At 37.3% G+C, this 26,810-nt stretch overlaps 1 protein-coding gene across 2 annotated transcripts in view; it reads right to left on the bottom strand.

Moving 5' to 3' along the window:
• LOC149531840 (glycosylinositol phosphorylceramide mannosyl transferase 1-like) overlaps positions 1 to 26,810 on the bottom strand; it is a 93,867-nt gene that overhangs the window by 39,879 nt on the left and 27,178 nt on the right. The window contains exons 3-4 of one of the 2 annotated variants that reach the window (XM_089810009.1): positions 15,196 to 15,359; positions 14,981 to 15,051 (exon numbers count right to left, since the gene is read on the bottom strand). In XM_089810009.1, the coding sequence (XP_089666135.1) occupies positions 14,981 to 15,051; positions 15,196 to 15,359 (235 nt within the window). Of the gene's footprint in view, positions 1 to 14,980; positions 15,052 to 15,169; positions 15,360 to 26,810 lie in introns of both variants that reach the window. The other variant, XM_089810010.1, reaches the window with a different exon arrangement.

Here is a 26,810-nt window from a genome sequence, read left to right as displayed (position 1 = left end):
GTTTTTGCTCCAAATCGCATCTGAAACACATCTGGATATTTGCTCCAAAACGCGTTTGAAATGCGTCTAGTTATTTGCTCCAAATCACATCTCATCCTAGGGTTTTTCCTCTGCTACACTTGCCATTTTTTGAGGTCGTTTCTAGTAGATGTGCGACCACTAGACTCGTGTTTTTAGGGTGAAATCATTGTTTTTTTGTGACAACCTTTCATTGCCTTTATCGTCTCAGCAAAAATGTGCCCAATCTGCAACTAAAATTGGCCTGTTTTGTTCACATCTGCCTTTTTTCTTTTCTAAAAATTTGACTCTCCAGTCCGTCGACTAGTTTTTTGGCTTGAAACCCTAATTTTTGGGGTCGAAATGTTTTTTTGTTTTCAAATTCTTGGTGGATTTTTTGAGATCTCAAATGGGTTGTCGTCAAATTTTTCTGGGTGCCTCAATTTTTGTGCCTTGATTTTTAAGCGAGCGGATCCGGATTCCAACAGCATATTATTTCTAGGTTTTTCAAGCTCTCTTCTAGGTACTTCTCTGATTTTTTTGGGTCTTTCATTTTCTCACCTTGAAGTTTGTGCCATTCACATATTATGAGCATCTATATCAGCAGCATCAAAAGTCAAACTCAATTAAAAAGCAAGTCAATGCTACCCAACACTCAAAGCAGAAAGAATCTATCTACCATGCCTTTATGGCCAGCATACCTGCAAATCATGTGAAATCTTCTGCCTGGTACATAGATTCTGGCGCCTCTCGACATTTCACTCACAAGGGTGATTGGTTTGTTGAATTCACTCCCTATTCTGACTCAGTAATCTTTGGAGGCGGCGAAGAATACAATATTATCAACAAGGGCAATGTTCAGATTCAGTCCGGAGGAAAAAGACTCATGTTCCTCAATATATGTTATGTTCCTAGCATGAAACATAATCTTTTGTCTGTTAGTCAAATTATGAAGCACTCGCCTCAGTCGGATGTCATTTTCAATGGAAATAAGTGTTTGATTATTGATCATGCTTCTCGCACTACACTTGTTGTAGGTCTTGAGGACCATAGTATTTATAGGCTTGTCGATTAAGGCGATTCCCTTAAGCATGCCTTCATCGCCAAATCATCCACTCTCAGCAGCCTCTGGCATCAACGATACGATCACCTAAACATTCAATATCTAGCACAACTTGCTCAGGATAATTTAGTCCATGGCCTACCTAATATCTAGACCCACAACCATTGCATTTGCAGAGTTTTCCAAGCAAGGAAGCAACATAGGACACCATTTAAGGATGGTGAATCATAGCAGGCATCTAAAGTACTCCAGCTGGTCCACGCTAATGTATGTGGTCCTATGAATACTCCTTTTGTTACTGGGAACAGGTACTTCGTACTCTTTGTGGATGATTTCAGTCGCAAAATGTGGGTATATTTTCTTAAGCAAAAATCAGATCCTTTTCCTGTATTTCAGCAGTTTAAAGCCCTAGTAGAAAAAGAGTCTGGTTCCCCCATCCGTACTCTTAGGACTGATAATGGGGGGGAATTCTGTTCTTCTGCTTTCTCTACCTTCTGTACTACTCATGGCATTAGATGTTAGTTCACCACACTTCACACCCCTCCGCAAAATAGTGTTGTAGAGCGTCGAAACCGTACCATCACAGAAATGGCTAGAACATAGAAATGTTCCCAGAAAATATTGAGCAGAAGCAATATCCACAACTGTCTACCTTCGTAACCGGTCACCCACCCTTGCAGTTAACCATAAGACTCCTAAGGAAGCCTGGTCTGGTCACAAACCTAGGATCAACCATTTGAAATTTTTTGGCTCTCTAGCATATGTATGGATTCCTAATGCCAAATGCACTACGTTGGATTCCAAAAGCCAGAAACTCATGTTTATAGGATATAGTCACACACATAAGGCCTACAGACTGATTGATGTAAACACTGATCGTTTAATCTTCAGTCGTGATGTTGTGTTTGATGAGAAACTTATACCATTTCAGCTCTCTACCTCCTTGCCACATTCTAAGATTCAGTCTTCAACAATCTCTAACTTGGGTCCTTCTATTTTATATGAGTCATGTAATGTTATTGATACACCATCTCAGCCACCTCCAGATAATACAGCTCCTGCTCTTGTTCCTCATCCAGCTATTCCGATAGCATCTAATATTGGATCCCCTACTCTTCGGCCAAAATGGTGGGCTCAAACGATTAGTGATCTTCATCCTGATGAACTCATTGAGGCTAGATCCTCAAAAAATAAGAGCATTCAGCACAACACAGTTAATGTTTCTCTTATGGCCAACATCCATAGTATCCCTAAGCCCTAGACATATGCAAAGGCCAAAGGAATTCCAGAATGGGAATAGGCAATGGATGCTAAGCTTCAGAGTCTTCAAAAGAATCACACCTAGGTTCTTTCAAATCTCCCTCCTGGGAAGAAACCCATTAGCTGTAAATGAGTTTATAAGGTCAAGTACCATGCAAATGGTACCTTGGACAAATACAAAGCCAGACTTGTTGCTCAAGGATTCACCCAGCGCAAAGGCATTGACTATGAGGAGACCTTTGCCCTGATAGCCAAGATGAGCACTATTCGCATTCTTCTTGCCATTACAGCTCAGTATGGTTGGAAAGTTCATCAGATGGATGTGAATAGTGCTTTTCTCAATGGTGAATTACAGGAAGAAGTCTACATGACGTAGCCCCCAGGTTTCAAGGTTGCCAGTTTAGAACCAAAAGTATGTAGACTCCAGAAGGCCTTCTATGGTCTTAAACAGGCCCCTCGGGCTTGGTACATAAAGATTGATCAGTACTTGGTTGCTCAGGGATTTCAGCGCAGCCCATCAGACAGTAATATGTATATTAAACACTCTAGTAATGATATTCTTTTTCTTGTTGTCTATGTTAATTTCAGAAATCAAATAGGATCTATGCAGAACTTTTGATATGACAGATCTCGGATTGCTTCATTATTGTTTAGGTACTGAGGTTTGGCAGATTGACAACAGTATTTTTTTGTCTTAGTCCAAGTATGCCAGAAATTTGCTTGAGAGGTTTTGAATGTAGGATTGCAAACTTGCCTCCACTCCTATGGAGACTAGTTTGAAATTGTCCGCACAATCTGATTCTCCTCCTGTAGATGAAACACTCTTCAGGAAACTAGCAGGTAGTCTCATCTACCTTACTACTACTAGACCTGATCTCAATTTTGCAGTCAGCTACATCTCATGGTTCATGACGAACCCCAAGACTAATCATTAGATTTCAGTGAAAAGTGTGTTACGCTATGTACATGGTACTTCAGATTATGGTCTTCTTTACACAAGGAGTACTACTCCTCAGCTCAGTGGATTCACCGATTCCAATTAGGCCGGCTCAATTGATGACAGGAAATCTACTTCTGGCTATGTGTTCAATATTGAGTTTGTAGCAATTACCTGGACTAGTAAGAAGCAACAGGTACGGGCACTCTCCTCTATAGGAGCAGAATATAGAGGAGCTGTCAAGGCAGCTTGTGAAGTAGTATGGCTCCATCAGATGCTTGCAAATATGCATATTCCTCAAGCAGGTCCGACTTCTTTGTTTTCAGACAATCAAGAAGTACTCAAACTTGCCAAGAACCTAGTTATTCATGAATGAACCAAGCACATAGAGCTTCATTGCCATTACATCCGACAATTAGTAGAAGATGGATCTATTCAGTTACTCTATGTCCCTACCTCAGAGCAACCAACAGATATTTTCACAAAACCCCTTGGTCCTAACAAGTTTGTAAATTCAGGGGATCTATTGGTGTAGTAAATAGATCGAGCATTAAGGGGGGGTATTAGAATAATCTTTATGTTTCTTTTTAATGCTCACTATTGTATCTTATTGTATCTCTGTAAATATTAGAATGTTTCTAATATTTAGGTGTAGACTAGAATAGAATGTTTCTATTCTATTGGACTCTCCTCTTTGTATATATAGATCATTTTGATCTCTGATTAATAGAAAAAGTATTCTACCATTTACATTTGTAACACAACAGTCTTTAGGAATTGATAGAGGTAACTTAAAGGTCCTGACTTGATTTAGAGTCAGCCTCATCCAATCTCTTTTATGCACTTCACTTCAATTTGGGAAGTCCTCCCAATAGTCTCCTAATTATAGATATGCAAGTATGTTTTTCTCCCATTTAAATTAGCTAGAATAAAGCCTTTCTTGTTATTATAAGGCCTCTAAGATAGAAATTGGAAATTGAACTTTAACAAAGATTTTTTTTTGTCTTGGGAACTTTAATTCTCTTGCAAGAGAAATCCATTAGGGAAAGGGGAAATGATTATCCCTTATTCATATTACCTACACATCTAACATTCACTCACACCATCTAGCATCTTTCAACACACTTCCAAGAGCACGAAATAATTAGAAACATATTTGGGAAATTTAAACAAGGCATTTTCTAAACACCCCAATCCTTATGTAGGAAAATATGTCAAATTAAATGGAGTAGTTGCCATATTGAGTCACTAGGGCTGCAGCTTCAAAAGAAATCCTCTTTTCCAGTGACCCTTCAATCTTCTTAATCACAATTCACATAAAGGTGTTACTAACACAAAGATAATTCTTCATTTCTACTCTTCTCTGCAATTGTGGAAAGTACTCATATATAGGTGTATCTGCAATGGGACTCTAGGGTTTATAGGAGAGGCCAAGCAATTTCTCTACCAAAAAGAATGTACAATGAACACATATGGAAAGATTCCCTTCATCTATAACTAGCCAGTTGTTCATGTAAAAGTTGGCTCATTGACTTTGCCTAGTTAATGTATTGATTATCACTATAGATGACTACCATGAACTGATACATCTAGAAAGGAAATTCTTCTAATTTAGCAATCCCCACAACACGATGCAATAGAATAATTGCATCAGCAATTTCTTCTTTAAAATGACCCCACTTGAAGAGTGAGGGGAGTCTAGCTTTATCATTCCTTGACTTTTTGCTAGCTCGTAGCAATACAATTTAGGCACCATTCTCTTTTATTAGAAAAATAATCCCACTCAAACTTCACATATATGTTCACAAATTGCTCCTAGTCAAGTAGCTTGAGCACTTGACACACGACCTTTGTGTCAATTTGACAATTATTGAGAAACTAGAAGTTGGAAGCTCACGAGACTCAAGGAGGTAATGGTTGGCACAAGAAACAACCAATTCAATACATGGGAAAGCAATTGGGAAACTGCCAACTTCGAGAAGGCTACTCTCAACGACTTTCTTTGTAATGGGGGAAGTAGATTCTAGCACAAAAAATAGTTAACTTTGTGATTTTGGTTCGCAAGGCATAGGTATGTTGAAGACTCACAGGATTTTGTCCCACGGGCATTGTCCCCGAGGAATTCTTCCGCTTGATGTCCCCGTGGACTTCTTTCCGCGAAGACCCCTTTTTTTTTTTCTCTCTCCGCGGATTTGTCCTCCGTCCGTTGCAAATTGTCCTCCGCGGGCTTATAACTCTTTTCTGCGGGCATACAACAGGGTTTCCTTGCATACTTTGTGCCTTCGGTGATAATCCTTAGCAGCAATGACATCCGCTGTGCAATGGTCGACTTGGCATGATGGATACGAGGTGACGGCGGACTCAGATCTCCACCGCTTGGTGTTCTTTGAAAGGCTTGTCTGTATATTGGTTTTCATTGTTGGAGGAGACGTTTCACCAGAAGTTTGTTGGAGTTCTGTTTCTCATTGAGTTCGTGTAGAAGATGGGTGTGAGCATTTTTTTTAGCAAGCTAAAAAAAAAAAAAATGACGACAGATTCAAGTTGTTCAGAATGAGTTACAGATGGTGCCAAAGGGAAGGGGACGCATCAGTGGTTGCCAGAAAGAGTGCAGAATTGGCAGATAATGACAGAAATGGTGTGTTTCATGCATTTCTGTGTGGGTTGCGAAGTGTTAATTTGGTCTTGGCATCGAGGGGCGCTGCCCCTCGACCTCGCCCTGTACTGTGAAGCGCACCCGGGGCGCTGCCCCAAGACCCCGCGGGGGCGCTGCCCCCTGGACCCCCAGTCGTTGCAGATATCAATCGTGGGAGTCTGACCAGTTGAGAAGAGTTGAAGTTGCTGCAAGCATGGACTTTCTGTGTACCAAAGGCAGTGGGAGCAAGTGTTGGCTGTGAGGCTGTCTTGGTGGATGCGTAGAGAGCTCGGGAGGAGTTGATCATCCAGTTGGAGGCAGTGTAGCGACACTTGGCTCAGGGTACCGAGGAATTGAAAACAGAGAAAGCAGCACAGGTGGCTATCAAGGTCAGCTTCATCAAGGAGGCAGTGTTGTGTTAGCAGAGGTTACAGGCACGGGACGAAGTCGTCATTTGTCAAGCAAACTCATAAGTGAACTCCTAAACTTATCGCACTAGCTAGCTTTTAGAAAAAGATTCACTTCTAAGTAAAAGAAGGGAGAAATGGGAAAGAGAACTACTAGTCTAACAATTTCATATATGTATCTACAAACTCTCCTTCATTGTTTTTGGCTCCTCAAGCCGAAATGAATGTTTTGAAGCAGCATTGCCCTTTTAAAGGAGAAACATTAAATTCATTTAATTTCCGTATTAGGAGTACCCTCCTTTTTCAAAAAAAGTCTCAATAGACTGGCATGTCTTTTGGCACCTAAACAATCATTAATAAATCATACTTGCTAATACCTTGAGATAATTGCACCTCAAGGAATGAGAAATCTCTTTAAGTCGAGAAGTTGACATTTTTTTGTACTTATTGAACTATGACAAACAAGGGGTGTAGTTTTTAAAAATCCTTGAACTCACTGACTATGAAGACTCCACTAACACGGTGACAAGCAATGAGGCGCATATTATGATAATAGATAGTTTCTAATTACTCTCTTTCGTCTTTTTCTAATGGTCACTCTCTTTGTAATGTTTCATTAACTCTCTTTGTTCGTTATGGAAACTTTCTCTCTCTCTTCAAAATGCTTCTATTTCTCTCTCTTTGTTCGTTATAGAAACATTCTTGAGTATACTTGTGTATATAGATCATTTATGATCTTTGATTAATAATACATTCAATATTTTACCATAATATGGTATCAAAGCAAATTCCTCGCCTCTTCGGAAAAATTTAATTCCTTTTTTTGAAATTATTAGTTCAAAATTTTCAAAATACTTGCCTGAGTGTATTCAAAATTTGCATCTTTTTTTCCCTCGAAACCCGACTAGGGATTCGGCATCCAATTTTTTTTGCAATTTTCTTTGTGCAAAATCGCAAGTCATTACAATTGCATTTTTTCCTCAAGATTGTGGGCATCTTCCTCCTGTTGCAGATGCGTCTCTGACTTCTAGTCGTATTTTTCTTGTTTTTTATGGACTTAGGGATTTTTTGATGTTCTGCAACCCTTTTTATTCACCCATAGTCTCTTTTTCTGCAAAATGCGCTAGTTTCATCGCCCTTTCTAGTGTTTTTCTGCAACGTTTTGCTCAAATGTGATGCTTCTTTGACCTTTCTCGCGATTTCTGCCTCTATCTTCTACATTCTTAAGCTAACACGACCCCTTGCATGGATTAAAAATCTGCCTTTTTTCAAATCCACCCTCTATTCAAGAACTCTGCAAATTTTTTCTATATTTTTAATCTAACTAAGTTTTCTTTGAAAACCCTCAATTCTCATGTTGAATTAACAAAAAATTTGCATATTCCTGGTGGGTTTTTCCAAACCTCAATTGGGCTAGTCTAGCTTTTTTTTGGGTGTTTTATTTTTTGTGACTTGATTTTTTAGCCAGCAGATTCTACCTGTCTCTTCAAATTTTTTGGGCCTTCTATCAATCCGCCTCAAAGCTCATGTCATTTTTTATATTCATGTTTTTTGCATCGAAAAATGTATCATGGCATCTCTCACCAATCTTCTCTTAGAAGGCAATCAATGATTCAATGGAAAGAACTATAACACTTGGAAGCAAAGAATGATGACAATCTCTGAGTACTGTCGCCTTGAGGCGCTTGTTTTGGGTACTAAGACTCATCCTGCCATAATGGATGCTACTCAAGAGAAGTTTGATGAGCGTAATTGTGAAGGGATTATGCTTATTAAGCTTTCAGTTACTGATGATCAATTGCCTCAAGTGTTATCTAGCAAAACAGCTGTAGAGATCTGAACAACATTGAAGGATCTCCACAAGACATCAAATAAAAGCAGAGTGTTCTTTCTGAAGATTTAGCTATTCTCTATTATTATGGATGAACATATGTCCCTACAGGAGCATCTACTAAAGATTAAGGATATCAGAGATCGGCTTGGGCCAATGGTTGTAGTATTATAGTTCAAAATCTCGTTCTCTGCCACTTATCGGCGAGGTAAAAATAAAGTTCTCGCAAATATCGGAGATAAATTGGCAACTTCTTGAGAAAAGTCGAGAATTTTTAAAATGACGTAAATTTAATTAGAAAAGCATTATTTTGCTAAATTCAATAAGGATATGTGTCTAATGAGCCAATAAATGAGTAAACAAGCCAAACAAGCTGATCTACATATATATAAATGCAATATGTAACAAAGTTGCATCCTCATGTGGAATGTTGTTGATTGGTAGCCATATTCTGAGACTCTGAACTCTAAAGCAAACTAGAAATAGAAAATTGTCTTTGTTAAAAGAGAAGAAAATATAAGTGTCAAGTAAAATATGAAACTAATCTACATCTTCCTCTTCTTGTTTCCTTTCCCACTAAAAAGAAAAAAAAATTAGAAAACTTACTCGTGAATCTGAAATCTGCCTTGAATCTATTTGTGATCTATCTACAAGGCTGCCAAAAACTCTCTTTAGCAAAACCCTTCTCCTCTCCTTCAAACACTGAAAATCGCAAAACAAACAATGAATACGCAACTTGTTGGTGTTCCAATTTTATTGGTGTTGCCCAAGAGTAGTTAAGTTATCGCAAGAAGTTCACAATTTATCGCAGAGAAGTGGCCAACTTATCAATGAGAGTTTGAGGTCTTCTCAGCTTGAACTTCTCGCCATAAAACCTTACATTTTCTCATTTTGGAAAAGTTCTCGTGAGAAGTAGAGATATCAACCACTTCTCGGAGAGATTTTAATCTATGGGTTGTACAATGGAGGAAGAGGATATGGTGGTCATTACTCTAAAAAGTCTATCATCATCCTATGAGCACTTTGTTGAGACACTCATCATTACTACAACTAATGTTGACCTCAAATTTTCAGATTTGTGTACCAAATTTCTGCAGTAGGACCGTTGGAAACAATAATTTGGCAGCAATGCTCCTTCATCCTCTTCTGAACAAGAATTTTCAGCCCAATCCTTTAACAAGGATAAAGGCCCATCTCAATCATCTGCTCAGTCTTAGAATAGCTCCAAGAAGAAGCAAATCCGATGCAAATATTGCCACAAATATGGTCATGTGATCCAAGAATGCAGGACTTGCATTGCTTCTGACCAATGGAAGTAGGGAGAGTCTTAGCCACAGGCCAACATTACAGACCTCTCTGATCAACCCGAGGCTGCCTTGTACACTTTTTGAGGACATGCAAATTTCTATTTTTTGAAGATAGACTAACCAATAAGGGAGGGTATTACAATAATAGATAGTTAATATTTTCTCTCTTCCGTCTTTTTTTAATGGTCACTCTTCTTGTAATTTTTCCATAAACTCCTTTTGTTCATTATGGAAACTTTCTCTCTCTCTTCAGAATGATTCTATTTCTTTTTTTGTTCGTTATAGAAACATTCTTGTGTATACTTGTATATAGATCATTTATACTCTCTGTTTAATAAAACATTCATTATTTTACCACAGTAGCAAACGCTTTGAAGAGTAATCAAGCAATTTACAGATTTGATAGCTTATGAACCATACGAATGAAAGGGTACATAGGTTCAAGGATTACCCAACTGACCTAATGGAACTCTAAATTTTGGCAAAATTTAGAGTCCCAAGCACCATGGAAAAGAGGAAATGTTCAGACCTTACCCACTACTTATATTCAAACAATGTTTCAAAATGCTAAGAAAAGTCATGATCAGAAGAATATGGAAAGGGAAGTTGTTTCATATAGGCATGCATTTCATCACTATCCAAAATGGCTTGATATCAGACTCATCATGATGAACTTTCAGATCAATGCCCAACCTCATTAATTGTGAAACATGAAGGATGTTATATGCATATGAGAATCTGGTCCAGAAAATCACTCAATGTCTCTCAAGTTAATGAAGATTTTGTTTGTTTTCAATAAATCTGTGGATGATGCTATAACAGGATAGTACTTTTTTCTATAAAGACTGTGTTTGATATATGTTTAGCTAAAGAGTCTTTCCCAAAGGACTGGTTGAGATATAGTCAGATATGCTGGAATTAACCCATTCCTGCTAAAGACTGTTCTGGAATGGAGTTTTATTGTAGAGTATTGTATGCAAAATGGTCAGCAATCAATACATGAAGTCCTGTCATTATGTTAACAATGATGGGTAGACATCCTTAGCATATTAACTATGTATTCCATGCAGAGGTAAATCACACGGGCATCATAAATATTTAGTAACAACAGATTATGGTAGAGTATGTGCGGCAGATTGAATGAGACAATATGCTGGAGTTTATATCTGTATATTGGGGGTTTCTAAACCATCAATTCCCTACTGTACACAGAAGATTCACAGCCACATACATGGCAAGAAGCAATGTAAATAAGTCTAATCCTATCAACAAAGTTTGGGGGATTATCTATATCCAGCCAATGATTTTTTCTCAGGCAAAATGATACAGAGATACTGTGTGTTTTTAAAGCAATTCATTATCAAGATCTTCACCATATCTGTGAAATCTGGAGATGATAGATTATTTTCAAGTCTTGAACATCTGTAAATTGCTCTCTGTATTATATATTTGTGGATTCACTTATACAGGAACTAATACTGGATATGTTTGTCGAATAATAAGAATATCATCCTTTAGGCACTGCCTTAATATGGTTTATGAAGTGATGGAAAATGAGCAACCATATGATCATTCACCGAAGTTATTTTGAAGTTTAGCATATCGATAGTCAAAGGAGAACATATCTGTGTGTTTAATAGATACGAGCGATGAAAGTAGATGCCCAGTTAGACATCTGAGATGGAAGGTACAAACAAAAAGGATATTTGTAAAATATCTTGTCTGGTGAAGGAGTTCAAATAGTGCCCATGTGAAAAGTAGATGCTATCGAGAATATCAAGCAGCGTGTGTTTGGGCATTGGAAATCTATGGAAAAGCCACCTTGTTCTCTAGTCGATTAATATTTCATTTATTAATCAACATCTAATGTTTCTTGGCATTTTTGAATTTTTCACAGGAACACATGTGAAATGAGGATTAGTATGGGATCTCTGGAACTTTCATCGCACTTTCTGAACATTGACCAGACTCCAGACGTGGTCATATTGTGTTTATGAGAAAGGACACGCCTGACTATTTGTAGACACAAATGATGAAAATGCGAATTACACAGGAGGCATCAAAATGCTACTCAATTTGCATGATTCAGAAGCCAAACCGATCATTCTGGTTTAATTTAGCATTACTTATTGCTTCTTTGTGTTTGTTGCAGATTTAATGAAAAGTGTGCCGGAGATGAGAAACTGTGTTCAACCATAGATATACGAGTTTGGAGATCAGAGTGGAGGCAACTGATGAATTCATACGTTATTTGTGCCTAAAGAGGAGAATGGCAAGAGAAAATACGTAGAAGCCCATTCATTTCCAGAATTCACTTTAGAGCCCATGATTCTTTGGTTGGAGATCTGCTGTGCACCTCTGAGGATATGAATATACACAAACAATTGTCTGGATTATGTATGCAGGAGCGCCTTATGCAGATCATCTGGAGTTCACAGCGTTGGTATTCCAGCAGATGTTTAAGCATTTGGAATTACACGTTGGAAGGAGGAAGCGCTTGTATTGATATGGAGTGGATGATTCTAGCCTATTCACGCATGGAACAAACTATTTAAATTATTCATGCCACTGAATATGATTCGCAAAGTTATAAAACCACCAGGTATGTCAAATTAAAATTATGATTAATTCTTCAGTTATTTGTTATAAAAGGGTGCGATGGTTAATAATGCCCCTTCATCCTTTATAAATAAGGAATGTAAAAGACACAACAGATAATACACACACATATACATATACAATTCCAAAAAAATTATGGCACACCTGATATATTATTTTCTCATTGGTGGAGAAAGGATTTTTTGAACTAAGCCAGTGGATTGTGGATTACAGAATAAATTATTATGCGTTTTTGGGATCAAATTATAGTGGATGGATCATCCGTAAGGAGTGTCTCCATTGCAATTTTATTTCCGACATGATTAGTAAGAATATTTATTTTATTTTATTTGCATGAAGCTTTAGAGTTAAAATATTATATAGTTTCGTCCTTTTTAATTATTATTTTTAATTTTATAAATAATTTCTATGATAGATAAGTGGACATGATCAATTATAGCATTTTAAAATTGAATATTTATAGATATTGAGAAATATTTAATTGTTTCCAAATCTATGTTTGGTTTGTCTCTGAACCACAGGAGTTTAAATACATTCAAGACTCTTTTAAAATTGCGTCCATATATTTGATTTATCGCATCTTGATTACTAAATTGTTTATAATTTATGTGCATAGAATTTTATAAAGTTGTATGTTTTGAACTTATAATACTGACTCTATTGCTCTTTGGCACTGGTCTTTATATTTTTCATAATTTGCAATCCATACGCTGGCAATTATTTCATATCTTTTCTTTGAATAATTAATATATTCATTTGTTGCATTAATCTATACTTCTTATTTTAAAACATTCATATATTATTTATTCTTAATTCATAATTTGCAAGTTAAAAGCTTTCTATAATTCTTGTCATTTTGGAAGCTTTCATTATATTCGCATTCTAATCAATTTGCTATAAGCATCCTAGGCTTAAGTGCTTTATTCAAGATTAGGTACACCCACCTTGGTTTTGCAAAGTCAGAAGCGCAGGAGATTTGGATCACAATGATCAGTCACGTCAAGTTGGCCATAACTGGTTGGATATCCCACCATCGAGTTGGCAAGACTCATACGATTCCAATTTGCGGTTTTGGGAACCAACATGACCAGCCATGAAGACTCTCTTAACAAACATGACCACCAATAAAAATCTTGAACCTACGGAATTGCCAAGCAGTCAGCAGTTTTACAAACTTTGCACCATGAACAGTTCAAAAACCTAAGAGCTTGTTGACTGGGTAAAAAATTTGGACAAAGAGCTGACTATGAATCGAGTAGTGAAAATGTGAAGTCCGGCTTAAACCAAGAACAGGATTTGAATCAGAACTTGGGTTAAAATGAGGCAGCCAACAATTTCAAAATTTTAGGGTAACAAAAACAAAGGATACATAAATAAAAATCTTTTTTAACCTTTCTCGAACAAGAATTTCACTTTTGTTTTCCTTGTTTCAGATCACATGACGCAAAGAAGCAAAGGATATAGCAAAGTCATAATCCTATTTGACAAAACAAAAAACTTAAACTAAAGGACAAACTAAAAAAATAAAATATGACAACTTCTTGTTCTATAATTGAAAAGGTTAAGATTTGATTACAATTCATTTATATTATTCATTGAATCATGATCCTTTTGCAAACTAATAACTATTGAAGCTAAAATTTTGAATTGAAATTTGCAACAAGGTATATGAATTTTATCAATAATGACAACAATATACAACTAGGTAAATATGAATTTTGTCAATGTTGATGACAATATATGGCCATGTTAATGGATTCTATCAACACAAAAATGACAATATGCAAACTGGTGTACGAACTTTAACAACATACGTGTCACTATACAACCGATTGAGCATATAGAATCTAATATCTATCAACACAATTGCTAATATACAGCCTGGTATATGACTTTTGACAACATGAATGTCAGATAATTGTCTTTTTGGATTAAACTGTGTCTGATTTTTTACCATCGCCGGCCAGTTATATACATTCTATCAACCTAATTGATGGTAGATAACCTACTATATAGATTTTAACAGTATAAATCATGAAACAAATTTTTAAAAATCTAAAAACCAGTCATAGAAGCCTATCTCTTGTATGACAAATGCTAGTTTTAATCCTTATAGAAACTGGGCATTACTCCTACTCTTGCTCCTCCGCAACCCTCTTGCTGTTCACTTACTCTTTCACCTTGCACTTGCAGGCATGCTGCTCTTACTTTCACACTCACTGCTATCAGTTGCTTGTTGATTTGCTTTTGTGATTTAAATAAGATTAGGATGCAGTTTATAGAGTTTTTTGGGTTTGGGTAGCATCTTGACCATTAGGGTTTGACCCTATGCATAGGGTTCAAAACAATTGACTTTTTTCTAAAGTTATTTTTTTCCTGCGTGTCCCCAAGAGAGTCGGGACACCCCTGGGAGTCCTCTGGACGTCCCAAGGATATCTAGAGATCCCTTGGTCTCAGAAAGGTTTCCTATGAGAGGGAGATGTCCCAAAGACAACTGTCCGTGTGGCAAAGTGGCGGAGGGTATCTCTGGATTTGGGGACATCCCCTCCAAGATCCCAAATCCAGAGATGTCCCTGCCCTAGAACTGCAGGAATTTTTATGGGGGTGGGGGAGGTATCCGTGGTATTCTATTACTGTACTACATACGGATACTCAAAAAATGAGGATAATATTCACTTGTCAAAATAATGGTCATTATCACTTCTAAAACAACACAAACATCCTCTGATAATAGGAACATACAACAATAATTCCTACATGACTAAAAAAACAAAATCACATGGCTGTGAACTCATTTTGACATTTCCCTATAATTTTTCCTCAAGGAGGCACAATACTGCAAGTGTAGAACAACCAAGCAATTTAAAACAGAACTATAAGAAAGAGATATCAATGCATTAGATAGATGCTATGGTAGTCTCAGTTACCTTTGACCCAGATTGGAGGAGCTCCAGTTGCGTTTGCAACAAGAAATGACATTGCAATATCTTCACAATTCCTGTAATGATAAATGAAAACAATAAATATTTTTTGCCTCAGACATGTCACGCATTGTCAAAATAATAAAATTAAAATCATCCATCTTCATTGAGATGTAAAAATTCCTAAACCAAAACCTGATTTGCTAATTTGCTGAACAGACCTTTCCCTGCTTACATATTCTTGAACTGACGCTGGCATTTGATAAGTATACATTTCTAAATATTTTTTATGAAAAAAGGCTGCTTTAGAAAGCACCATGCTATAAGTGCCCATCCACCAAACAGACCACCAGCCGCCATAGTTATAATGCAGAGCACCAGACTTCTGCATATGAAAGAACAAAATATTGAAAGAAAAATCAGGGGAAGGTTATCAGAAGGTAAGTGTCTAGAATATCAATTTGAAAGAAAAAACAGCAAATCCAAATGCATACTCAAGAATTCAGAATTTTCCCATAACTGAATCTTAACTTGTGAAAGATCTGAATTATTCCATAGGAATAAGAAACACAAATTCGATTCTACACTTGCAACAGAACTATTCCATGACAATGAAATTAGTACCAGCCTTATAGTCTATGGAATTATCTTGTGACAATGAAACGAGTGATCTCATCTGTCCCGAAGCCGTATTATCTTTTCTTAATTTTCTCTTGTGTTTCAGGAAAGTGCTTTATCAATATACTGTGAGAAAATACATCTACTTGAACAATTTCATTTAGATAATCCCATTAGAAGTTTACCAGCTTAGAACTACATTCCAAATTGGTGAAAATGTTAGTAGTGTATATTGAAGTGTAGCCACAGATACATGCTCATACATTCAGTGTAAAAGACTAGAAAGGAAAAGATACAAGGAAATGAATATTAAAGACAGTTTCTCGTTTTTTGGGTATATCAACTCTGGAAAAATTCAATACAAAATTCTAGATGAATCCATCCTATATTTGATGCTGTGGGTTTTTCCATGGTGCTCTTTAGACAAGAGACAAATGTCTTACTTGTGCTGTCCACAAAGAAGCAGCGGGGATTAAAGCCAGACCGGTGCAAGAATTCTGATGAGGTTTATCTCCCTTAAGTAATGAGAACCCATTTTAGCATAGAAGAAATGTGGGGATATGGGAAACCCATTTTTCTCTGTGACTTCTTTGAAGCCTCTTTTTGGCTCCCTCTTGCTATTGTCTCTAGTTGTATTTTAAATTCTGGCCCATTTACGTCACTTATGGAGATAAATGTAATAAATTAATATCTTTATTTTTGTATATTTCATCCAGTTTCTGCTTCTATAGATCTTGACAGCAACTAGGTTCAGGGATCTGAAAGCTGAGCCAGAGTAATCTTCAGTTTCACACAAAGCAATAACAAAACTATTGCCTTACTGGAAAACATTCAGCCACCAGAAAACAAATTTGAGCTAATTATGAGGATTTCATTAGAAAAGAAATCTGATGGCACAAATTTTGAATAACCAGTTGTTAATTCTATATAACTCTGATATCATATTGTTCTGAACTACAGATTGTACAGTTCTAGTAAAGCATGAATATCCTTAGAAAGGATTGACCTCTTAAATAACCTTATATGTTTAACCAAATCGGCACCTTCTTTGGGAGCATTTAAAATGTTCTAATTGCATAAGTTACTATTAGTTTACTTGCTAACTAATTGTAATCCTGGGAGATGCCAATCTTGGCAATATATTTAGTAATTTATATAGAGGGCCGACCTGGAAAGAGTAATGTCCTTTCTAAGGACATGCCTCTTGGGTGCTATAAAAGTAAGAGGTAAGAATGTGGATAAAGGACACACGAATTACAAGTCTGCTCCTTTAGCATTTACTGCCTCCTACAATTTTTAGCGGAAATAAATATTTATCAGAATTATACATCATAACGAGAACACTTAAATATAAGATCTGGTATATTTAAAGACCATCTTCAGCAAGTCTAAAGGCACTATATCAGTATTGGAAGTTCAGAATTTGCAGAAACTTTACATGGTATTAGAGCCCTGGTAGTCGAACATTGGCTCTGCAAATTAGTAATCAGACTTAATTCATATCTAGCTTCATTCTTCTACCTACAATGACTGCAACGGCTAATGCAATCAGACCTGAAGATAGATTCGATAGTAAAGAACATTTCATTGCATGGAAATTCAGAATTATGATGGCTCTTGACGAAAATGACGTATCACACTTCGTTGATAAGGAATCCAAGCAACCTGATATTGAACCTAATAAAACTACTTGGATCAAAGGAAACAAGAAAGCCATGAGAATCATATTAGATGGAGTAAAAAATGAAATAGTACCTATGCTAATTGTAAGAATTTGCCTAAGGGCAAAATTCACCTAGGAACTAAGAAATCAAACACAAGCACAACTGTAGACCAAGAGAGAGAGAGTATGATCAGAATAACGATATATTCAATATGCCATGATAAGAGTACACTAGGAGTGCCTGTATATAAAGGTCTCTCAGGAAGCACCTAGAATGTCTCTAGAAACAACCAGGAGATAAGACAACTAAGCACCTTATCCAACATTCTAGATGAATGGATAAGAATGACAAAGTGTCATATATGTGTAGAAGATTCCTATGTTGTAGACATGTGCTTAAAAAAGGTACGGACCCCTATGATGTCATCATGACAACTCACAAGAGTGCACATACTCCTAGGTGACTAATAAATAAAACTAATAAAATAATGCAAAATAATTAAATAATGCATTAACCTAAGTAAACTTAAGTAAGTGTAAATAGTGAATACTAATTTACACCAACACCCCCCCTTAAGTGCAACTTAGGGAAATGCCCTTAAGCTTATGAAAACTAGGATGAAGATGCAGAATGGGTCCCAGCTACTATGCCATGTTAGGTACATAATGAAGATGCAATCTCTCGTAAAGCGGAGAAAGAGGGAAAACCTCATGGGAAAAACCCTCCCTCAAAAAGAGAGATAAATAGGGATGCATCGATGGATGGAGTAATCAAGACCCCCCCATTACGACATACATCCAGTATATACATAAGAGAATGAGAGAAGGAAGAGAGACAGAATAGGCTCCCCCAGCAAAAGAAGAATGCCAACAAGTGAAAGCCGCTTTGATGAAGAAGCTGGTCCAAGAATGCAGAAGTGTTCCTCCCCTTAGGAAGAAACAAAGGCAAAGGTACACTCCTAAAGATGTATGATGGCCTTGAAACCTGCTCAAGTATCCCTGTGTTGATGCTGGTGTTCACCCCTTTCAACTATGCTGAAAAGAATGAATGCAGATCTGGCAAGGATGTCTGTTGAACCTATTCCATTGAACCATCTGTCTCTTCAACTGACAAAGAGACCTCCACTAATTGTTGTTCATAACGATCCACAATCATGCCAACCTGTACAGATTGATCATGTAGAGAATGGACATGAGGGTCAGAGTGAGCCCTCACAACAACTGTAGAAGGATCATTGTCATCAATGAGGTGGTCTCCCAAATCAAGTGAAGCTGGAGCTGGAAGACAAGATGTACCATGCGGTGATGGACCTTTCACTGTGGCACTGTAAGCATGTGGACTGGACTGATGTGACCTCTCACTGCAACTGTCGATAGAACCCCACGTATTTGAACCTGTTGAGGCACTATCGCTAGTGTCACTATCAATTTCCACTGTGTATGATGTGCGGAGAGGAGTAGAGGACAAGTTGGGAGAACTTTCCTCAAAGTGAACATCCTTCTCCACAAAAATCTCATGTGTCTCGGGATCCATTAGCCTATAAGCCTTTGCACTGTCTTCATAAGCGATGAAGGTACAAAGCCTTGGTGCCAGTGCCTTGCAACTCCTGGAAGAAAGGTTAGCCCATGTTGGACAACCAAAGACTCTAAGGTGACTCACAACTGGTTTTCTGCCGCACCATGCCTCAAAAAAAGTCTTCCAATCTAAGGCATTATGAGGAGACCTATGAAGTATGTGAGTAGCACTGCTAATGGCTTCAACTTCAAGTGTAGAATTGAGATACTTGACCTTTATCATGCAACTTGCCATGGTCTTGAAAGTCCTAATCCTCCTAGCTGCAACATCTGTCTTGTGCGGACTGAATGCTCGTGAGTTCTGAAGATCAATCCCCTCAATTCTGCAAAAGTTCTTGAGTCTTCTGTCTACATATCTGTTCTCATTGTCCACCCTTAGTACCTTGATGGCTTTTCTTGATTTGTGTTCAACATGAGTCTTGAAATCTTGAAGCTTATGAACCACTTCATTCTTATGATGAAGGAAGTAGAGCCAAGTGAATCTTGAAAAGTCATCAACAAATGTGAGGACGTAGCGGCCTTGACTGATTGAAGTCACTTCAAAGGGTCCTGCTAAAACCATGTGAACTAACTGAAGAACAACTAGAGCTCGAGAAGACTTCCCTTTATCATACTTCTCCTTGAGATTCATATCCACTGAACAAGATGAATACTGTCCCGCAGAAAAGTTGATATTAGGTAAACCTTTGACCATATGTTTTGGGCAAAATTGTTGAAGAAAGCGAAAGTCAAGGTGACCAAACCACTCATGCCATAAGTTGATGTTTGAAGTAGAGTGAGTCAACAAGGCTTGAAAAGGAGACTTAGGCACAAAGTGGGAGAAGGAATAAAGCCTCTTGTCATCATTGACTTTCCCCACTGCAACCAATGAATCATCTCTTAGACTTTGAACCACCACTAAATCTGGAAGGAACTCAACTTTATGACCATCTCCAAGGTGAGTGATTTTGTAAACTGATAGGAGATTGGAGCTAAGGTTTGGAACATAGAGAACATCTTTGAATTCCCCATTTTCCATTTCCACATGTCTTTTCCCTTCAACTTCCATCTTAGTATCATCTCCCACGAAGATGTGTGGTACCTTACACTGCTTCAATGAAGAAAAGTCTTCCTTTGAAGAACTCATATGGTAGGAGGCACCTGAGTCAAGTATCCATTCCGAAGAAGAACTTGCATTTTGCATAAGATCTTTCCCTTTACCCTTTGAAGAGGTTGGAGTAGAATCCTTGGAAGTACCTGCCACTTGAATCTTGTTCTTCCTAAGTAGATTTTCTAACTCATCGATTCTTTTTGTCTTGCAATGATACTCGTCATGATTTGGCTTTTTGCAATATGCACAAAAAAGTTTGTCCTTTTCATTACTTCCCTTCTTGTTGGAAGAAGAATTGCCTTGTTGAGAGGAGGATTGTTGTGTCTCAGATTGTGTTTTCTGCTTCCACTGCTTCTTCTTCTTGTTACTGTTCCTCCCTTGAATTGATTTGTGCTCATCACTAGCCACCAAGGCTTTGGTCTTTGATGACTTGAGAAGTCCAAAATCCATCAAGTGAGATTGTTCAACAATCAACATCTCTGCAAATGCATCAAAGGAAGGATTGTGGTAAGCAAATCCCATGGTCAACCTGTGAGTATTAAAACTCGAAACAAAGTTAGCGTACTCAAAAGGTAGCCTCTTCAAGATGTGATGAATCAACCTATCATCCTTCATGGGATTTCCACAATCTTTAAGAAGTGCCCTATGCTCATTGACTTTGATGATGTAATCCTAAATTGTGTCAAAAAAATTTGGATCCAAGAGAAGTAGATCATCCTCAATCTGAAATCCCTTTTCTTCATCCACCTTACCATACAACTGTTCAAGTTTATCCCAAGCTTCTTTGGATTCTTAACAATTTTTAATGTGAAAGAGAAGATCCCCATGTACACAACTCCTGATAACTCCTAAAGCCTATCGGTCTTGAGTTTGCCAATCAATGAGTTCTTTAGCATCAGTAGGTTTGGTAATTGTACCATCAACATAAAGACTATATCCTTTTTCCATTAATTTACTCCATGCAATATCTTTCCATGTAGAATAGTTGTGTGAAGTTAGAGGACATTTAAAACCCATGATGCAGAAAATGAAAAGAGCACAATAGAGAGACACAAAAACACAGCACACACCCCCCCTTTTCACTCAATCAAAAGACCCCCCCCCCAAAAAAGATACTATTGGCACTTTATAAGTAGTGCGTTTACAATGGGCCACTTGTTAAAATGAACAAAATGGACTTTCTGATTTTGCTTTTACAACTGCCTTATAAGGCTTAAATCTATCACTTAAGCATTGTAGCTCAGATTTACAACAATTCTGAAAAAGAATGAAAGCTTTACAATGCCGAAAAGGCCTAATTCTAAAAGTGAGAAATTGGTCCACACAACCCTAGAATTTGACTTCAGATCTGAAAAGTAGACGAAAAAATACGAACTTCTAAAAAAACAAAACCTGAAAAAGAGACAAGATGTGCCCGTATAGAGCTTTTGAAGTTGCAAAATGCAGATTATGCAAATATAGTTGCCAAAAAATGCAATTTTTGCAAAATCTGTGCACCAAATCCAGAAAACAACACCACCACTTGAAAATTTAGGACATTCTACCCAATTTCAAAAAAAATTGCACCTGAATCGGAGTCCGGATGTCCGAGTTATGGGCTCGCAAAGTTAGGCTGTCAAACTGAAAAGCAATCTGGAGAGGGGTCTAGAGCAAAAACTACGAGTCTAAATTTGATGGTCAAACGATTGTCACTGCAATTGTAAATTGACTGGGTTTGACAGTCAGACGACCGTCAATTTTAATACAGTAAAAATATGATGTCAATGAAAAACGGGCCCCTCGACTAATGTGTCAGACTGATTTGGCATCCGTACAGTACGAAATGATGACGTGTCGAACTACTGTACTACTGACGTGGCACTATCGGATTCCATGTGGCACGTGGCAATTCCAGACTTACGTGTCCACTGAGGTGTCAATGCAGGCTAAGTTGTCTAATGATGATGTGTGCCATCTGTGGTAGGTCGGACTGAAGACATGTGTCCAAGTCTAGAGGGCCCGTGTGTCAGTCACTGGTGCAGTACGCGGCCACATGGCAAAACATTTTTGCCGGAAAAGGTCAAGATAGCTGCCGCAAGTTTAAACCCATTACCGGAGTTAATGAATGTTGCACCGGAGCAGGAAGTTTGCTATTTTAAACAGCGTTGCCGAAAATTTAAGTCTGCGACGCCGAAACCTTGTGCGCGGGGTCGAATTTCGTTGGCAGCGTTGCCAGAAAATCGTGAACTGCCAGAGCAAACAAGTTTGTTGATGCCAGTTTTCAGAGAGTGCGCAGTTCTCCGGTTTTTGAAATACGGAAGCCAGAAAAGCTTTGCGCTGCCGATATTTGAAAAAGCGTTTGCCGGCTTATTTTAAAAGATCCCACATTGGTGGGATGTGAGGAATACAAGGTGAATAAAAGTAATGCGCCCAACTCACATAAACAAATGTGAAGCGCTCGTGTGCGAAATGTTGAGGAGCCTCTCGCCGGTGAAGTAATTCCGACCGGTGGGGAAGTTGATTATCGCCAGATTTGTCTGTCCGCTGCGGATTTATAGATCTGCAGTACGGCCTCTGGTTTGGCCGCGGATTTAATAAATCTCTTGCAACAAAATAAATACCTCCAAAAATGGCAAAGTCGAGGTGTCACTGCCTGGTTCTGCTAAAAAAATCTCTGTCGGGAAATAAATTTCGAAAATTTCTTACGAAAATTTAAAAAAATTGCAGAGAAAATAAAAAATACAAATCGAAAAATAATAAATGAGATCTGCAAATGACCATACCCGATCTGCAAATCGGGGCCTCTGGGTTCCAATTTGCAAAAAAAATTTGCCTCACGGTCGACTTTGGGCCAAGGTAGCCAAGTTTATAGTCAATTTTCACCGAATCAACATTTCGGACGCAATGCCAAGGTCAGATCTGGTTCTAGACGCTCCCAATTTCTGCAGTACTCCAGATTCAGGCTGAGGTGATGAAGCAAGCATGGTCTCGAATGGCTATGTGATGATAAAATCTCCAAGCGCTCTGATACCATGTAAGAATTTTCCTAAGGGCAAAATTCACTTAGAAACTAAGAACTCAAACACAAGCACAATTGTAGACCAAGAAAGAGAGTATGATCAGAATGACAATATATTCAACATGTCATGATAAGAGTACACTAGGAGTGGCTGTATATAAAGGCCTCTCAGGAAGCACCTAGAATGTCTCTAGAAACAACTAGGAGATAAGACAACTAAGCACCTTATCCAACATTCTAGATGAATAGATAAGAATAACAAAGTGTCATATGTGTGTAGAAGATTTTTATGTTGTAGACAACATGTGCTTAAAAGAGGTGTAGACTCCTGTGATGTCATCATGACAACTCGCAAAAGTGCATATACTCCTAGGTGACTAATAAATAAAACTAATAAAATAATGCAAAATAATTAAATAATGCATTAACCTAAGTAAACTTAAGTAAGTGTAAATAATGAATACTAATTTACACCAACACTAATGAAACATCAAATGGCATTCAAAATTATGAGTCCACTAATAAATGCACATGAGGTTAATAATAAAACCAAAACCCTCTCACTAAAAAGGCATCTAAATCATATAAAAATAAGGAAGGGAAGATCTATGAATTCATACTTCCTAAGGGTGGCTAGTCGAAGAGATGAACTTACAAGCATTGGGTACATAATTGATGATGAAGAATTAACCTTAATGGCAATAGATGGATTACCAGATTCATGGGAAATATTCTCACAAGGAATAAGTGCTAGAGACAAACTTCTAAACTTCAATAGACTTAAAGGAGATTGCCTTCAAGAATAATCTAGGCAACTCAAGAAAGGAGGAAAATTGAAAACCAAAGATGAAGAACTTCATGTTCTCAACATAAATTTCAATAAAAGTGAGAAGAAGCACTTCAAGAAGAAGGGTAATCGAAGAAATGACAAACCTAAGAGAGATTTATCCAAAATAAAATGCTTCAAATGTGAAAAATTTGGACACTATAAATCTAATTGCCCCAAGAATACAAAGTAGCAAGTAAACTATACAAACGTTACTAGGAAAGAAGAAAACTATGATCCTGAGAAACATGTATTGTATTCAACATTATTAAATGAAGTATCAAGCAAAGCATGGGTAATTGATAGTGGATCATTTCGACACATTACAGGATACAAAGAAATACTAGACTCAATATCAGAAAAAGTTAATGACGAAATTACCATAGTTGATAATTCCACTCATTCTGTAAAAGGAATTGGGAACTGCACCTTGAAACTTAAGTCGGGTATTTCTCTCCATCTCAAAAGAGTACTTCGCTGTGTTGGGTGGATGTTTTTCAACCGACGGTTTTGAGTAAAAACCTAGTTGCAAAATAGGATGACCAGCCACAACATGTGAGACAAACTCTTTCCTACCTTAAAGGGAAGGCTCCCCCTTCTCACCATTCCTTGAATCAACTCAAGGTGAGCAAGAAATTGAGAGATTTATAAACAGGGTGTTACTATTATCCTTTCTTAACTTTCAAAAAATGATCCACTTACTCGTAGATCGAATAATGGGTGAGGTGAATCTCTAACTACACTTCTATCAAGAGCTAGAAACAGTGATACCGATAAACTTTTACTAACTCAAAGGCTAGCCAAAATGTACCAGTTTGGCTCTAAGTCCGGTTGTACTTCTATATGGTAAAAGTTTTACAATTAGGGCACAAAGACTCCTAAAAGTAAGAACAATCTAACTATTTTGCAAATTAAGACGAACATATAAGCTACAGACAAAGCTTCTAGCTATGGATTTTCACAATTGTTCCAAAGCTTGGGCTTCAATTGTTTCTTAACTCTTTTCTATCAATTTAAAAGATATAATATCAATAACAAAAGATAGTACGAATAAAAGATAATTTGAATGAATTATAGACAAAGCTTACAATTCATACAAATAACAATTTCACTTAATCAAAGTTAAGTCTCAAATGCTCCTTTCTATTCAGTTTCTCTCAAAATAATGCTCACACAAAGAAAGTTATGCTAGTACAATTTCTCAAGAGCTCTCTTGCATAAAGATAATGATGATTTTACAACGAGGGGGCACTGCTTTATATAGGCAAAGAAGTTGAGGAAAAGGTCGAGAAAAAAGTGGGAGCAGCTCAACCAACTTTGACCAAATCTAACTACAAAAACTAAAAGGTTATATGCAACTGCACATGCAATGCGCATTACATCTTTTGCATACATGCAATTACACTTTTTCATGTAATACATTCTAAACAACTATGAAATAAAAACTATACAACAATCTTAGAGATTGCTTCTTAATGCCTTGAATTTCACAATGACGTCATGCACTGTGGGAAGATCAGTAATCTCCATAGTCTTTGATATGGCTTTAATTCTCATTGCATTTTCATATGTCGATTGCACAAATTTGGAATTTGTTGTATTATCTAACAAGTGTTTTGTCAAGGATTTGTACAAAACAAACTTGTTCATTGTGTGCGAACCAAAATCTTCGAAATCTACATCAGCATTGATCCTGATTGTATATTTTGTATTCACTCTCTCTAATGCCAAAAGATTACCAAGATTATCAGTAACACAGCATCCCAATTGCTCCAAATCATAAGTAAGGCTTGTTTCAACTGCTTGACAATCTTCAAGAGCCATTTGCAATTTTGTGATCAACTTTCTTAAGGTCTCATCCTTGTAACCAATGAGTCCTTGAAATCTGAAAACCATTTCACATGATGGAAGAACGTCACATGAGACCATAGCATTCAAATCAAATTTTATCATTTCATCCCAATCCTCAAGGATTTCCTTCAAGATATCTGCTTCTTGAGTCAAAGAAGAAATTAAGCTTAGTTTCATTTTGTTCATCTCTTTGACATGCCTTAGAACAGCAAGCGTTTCTGTGATAGCTCAAACTCCTTCAACAATGATTTCCTGTATCCAATACTTAGCAGCTTCAATCAACCTTCTCTCTTTAGATGTTTGTGATGTAACAATAACATTTTGAGAAGACTGCTTTTGGATGACCTCATTCAAACAAGCTATTTCCTGTTTCAACTGATTCTTCTTTTCTCAAATCTCATGACTATTTTTTGATACATTTGTCAATGCATCTTGAGCATCTTGTAAACAACTGAAACGAGATTGCTTTCCAACTTCAACCTTAGTAAACTTATAATCAAAACTAGTAAGTTCTTCAACAAGCTTGTCTATTAAGGGCTTAGCAACCTCAACATATTTGGTTTTGTCAGAATCAACCAAAATTATGGAAACAATCTTGTCTTTCAGAGATTTGGATTTAGTCTTCTTTACAGGAAGATTGTCAGGAGGAATAATTACTTTCCTTCTTTTTGTTATTATTCTACTCAACCATGCAAGTAGGCTGAAACTTTCATCCGCAGAAGCAGGCACAGTGAAGACCATTGGCATTGATCCAGACTGTATATCTGTAGTGACCGAGCATGATTCAATCTATACTGCTTAAGGCATAGGAACATGTTGAGAAGACTCCTTCATAAAGAGTTCAAATCCTATCAAAGATGTATCAAGTTGGGAAACTTGACCACTGGTAAGAGTCAGAAAATCTTCAAACACATTTGCTCAGTGTTCATATTGATCATGTGCAGGAACACGAGGAGTAGCAGATGAAATCGGAAGAGCCATGGTGTTAACTTCTAAGACTGGAATGGAGTGAGTGAAAACAGTAGAGAATGAATCTACATCATCATCAACTTCATGCAAAAAGGGCTGTTCATGTCGAGAAGATGTGCAAGCTCGTACAGGCTTTGGAGGAGATGTGATCCTAATTTCTCCTTCATTTGAATCTTCTTTCTCGAATTCTGTTTCCAATTCTTCTTCTGATTCTGTCGCTAATTCTTGAATTGGTTCAGGAACTTG

This window comes from Cupressus sempervirens, chromosome 11 (assembly GCF_028749045.1).
Source record: "Cupressus sempervirens isolate cs-2001-9-10 chromosome 11, ASM2874904v1, whole genome shotgun sequence".
NCBI classification, from domain to species: Eukaryota; Viridiplantae; Streptophyta; class Pinopsida; order Cupressales; family Cupressaceae; genus Cupressus; species Cupressus sempervirens.
The sequence above is the reverse complement of the archived record's forward strand: the minus strand, read 5'-3'. Positions and strand labels throughout refer to the sequence as shown.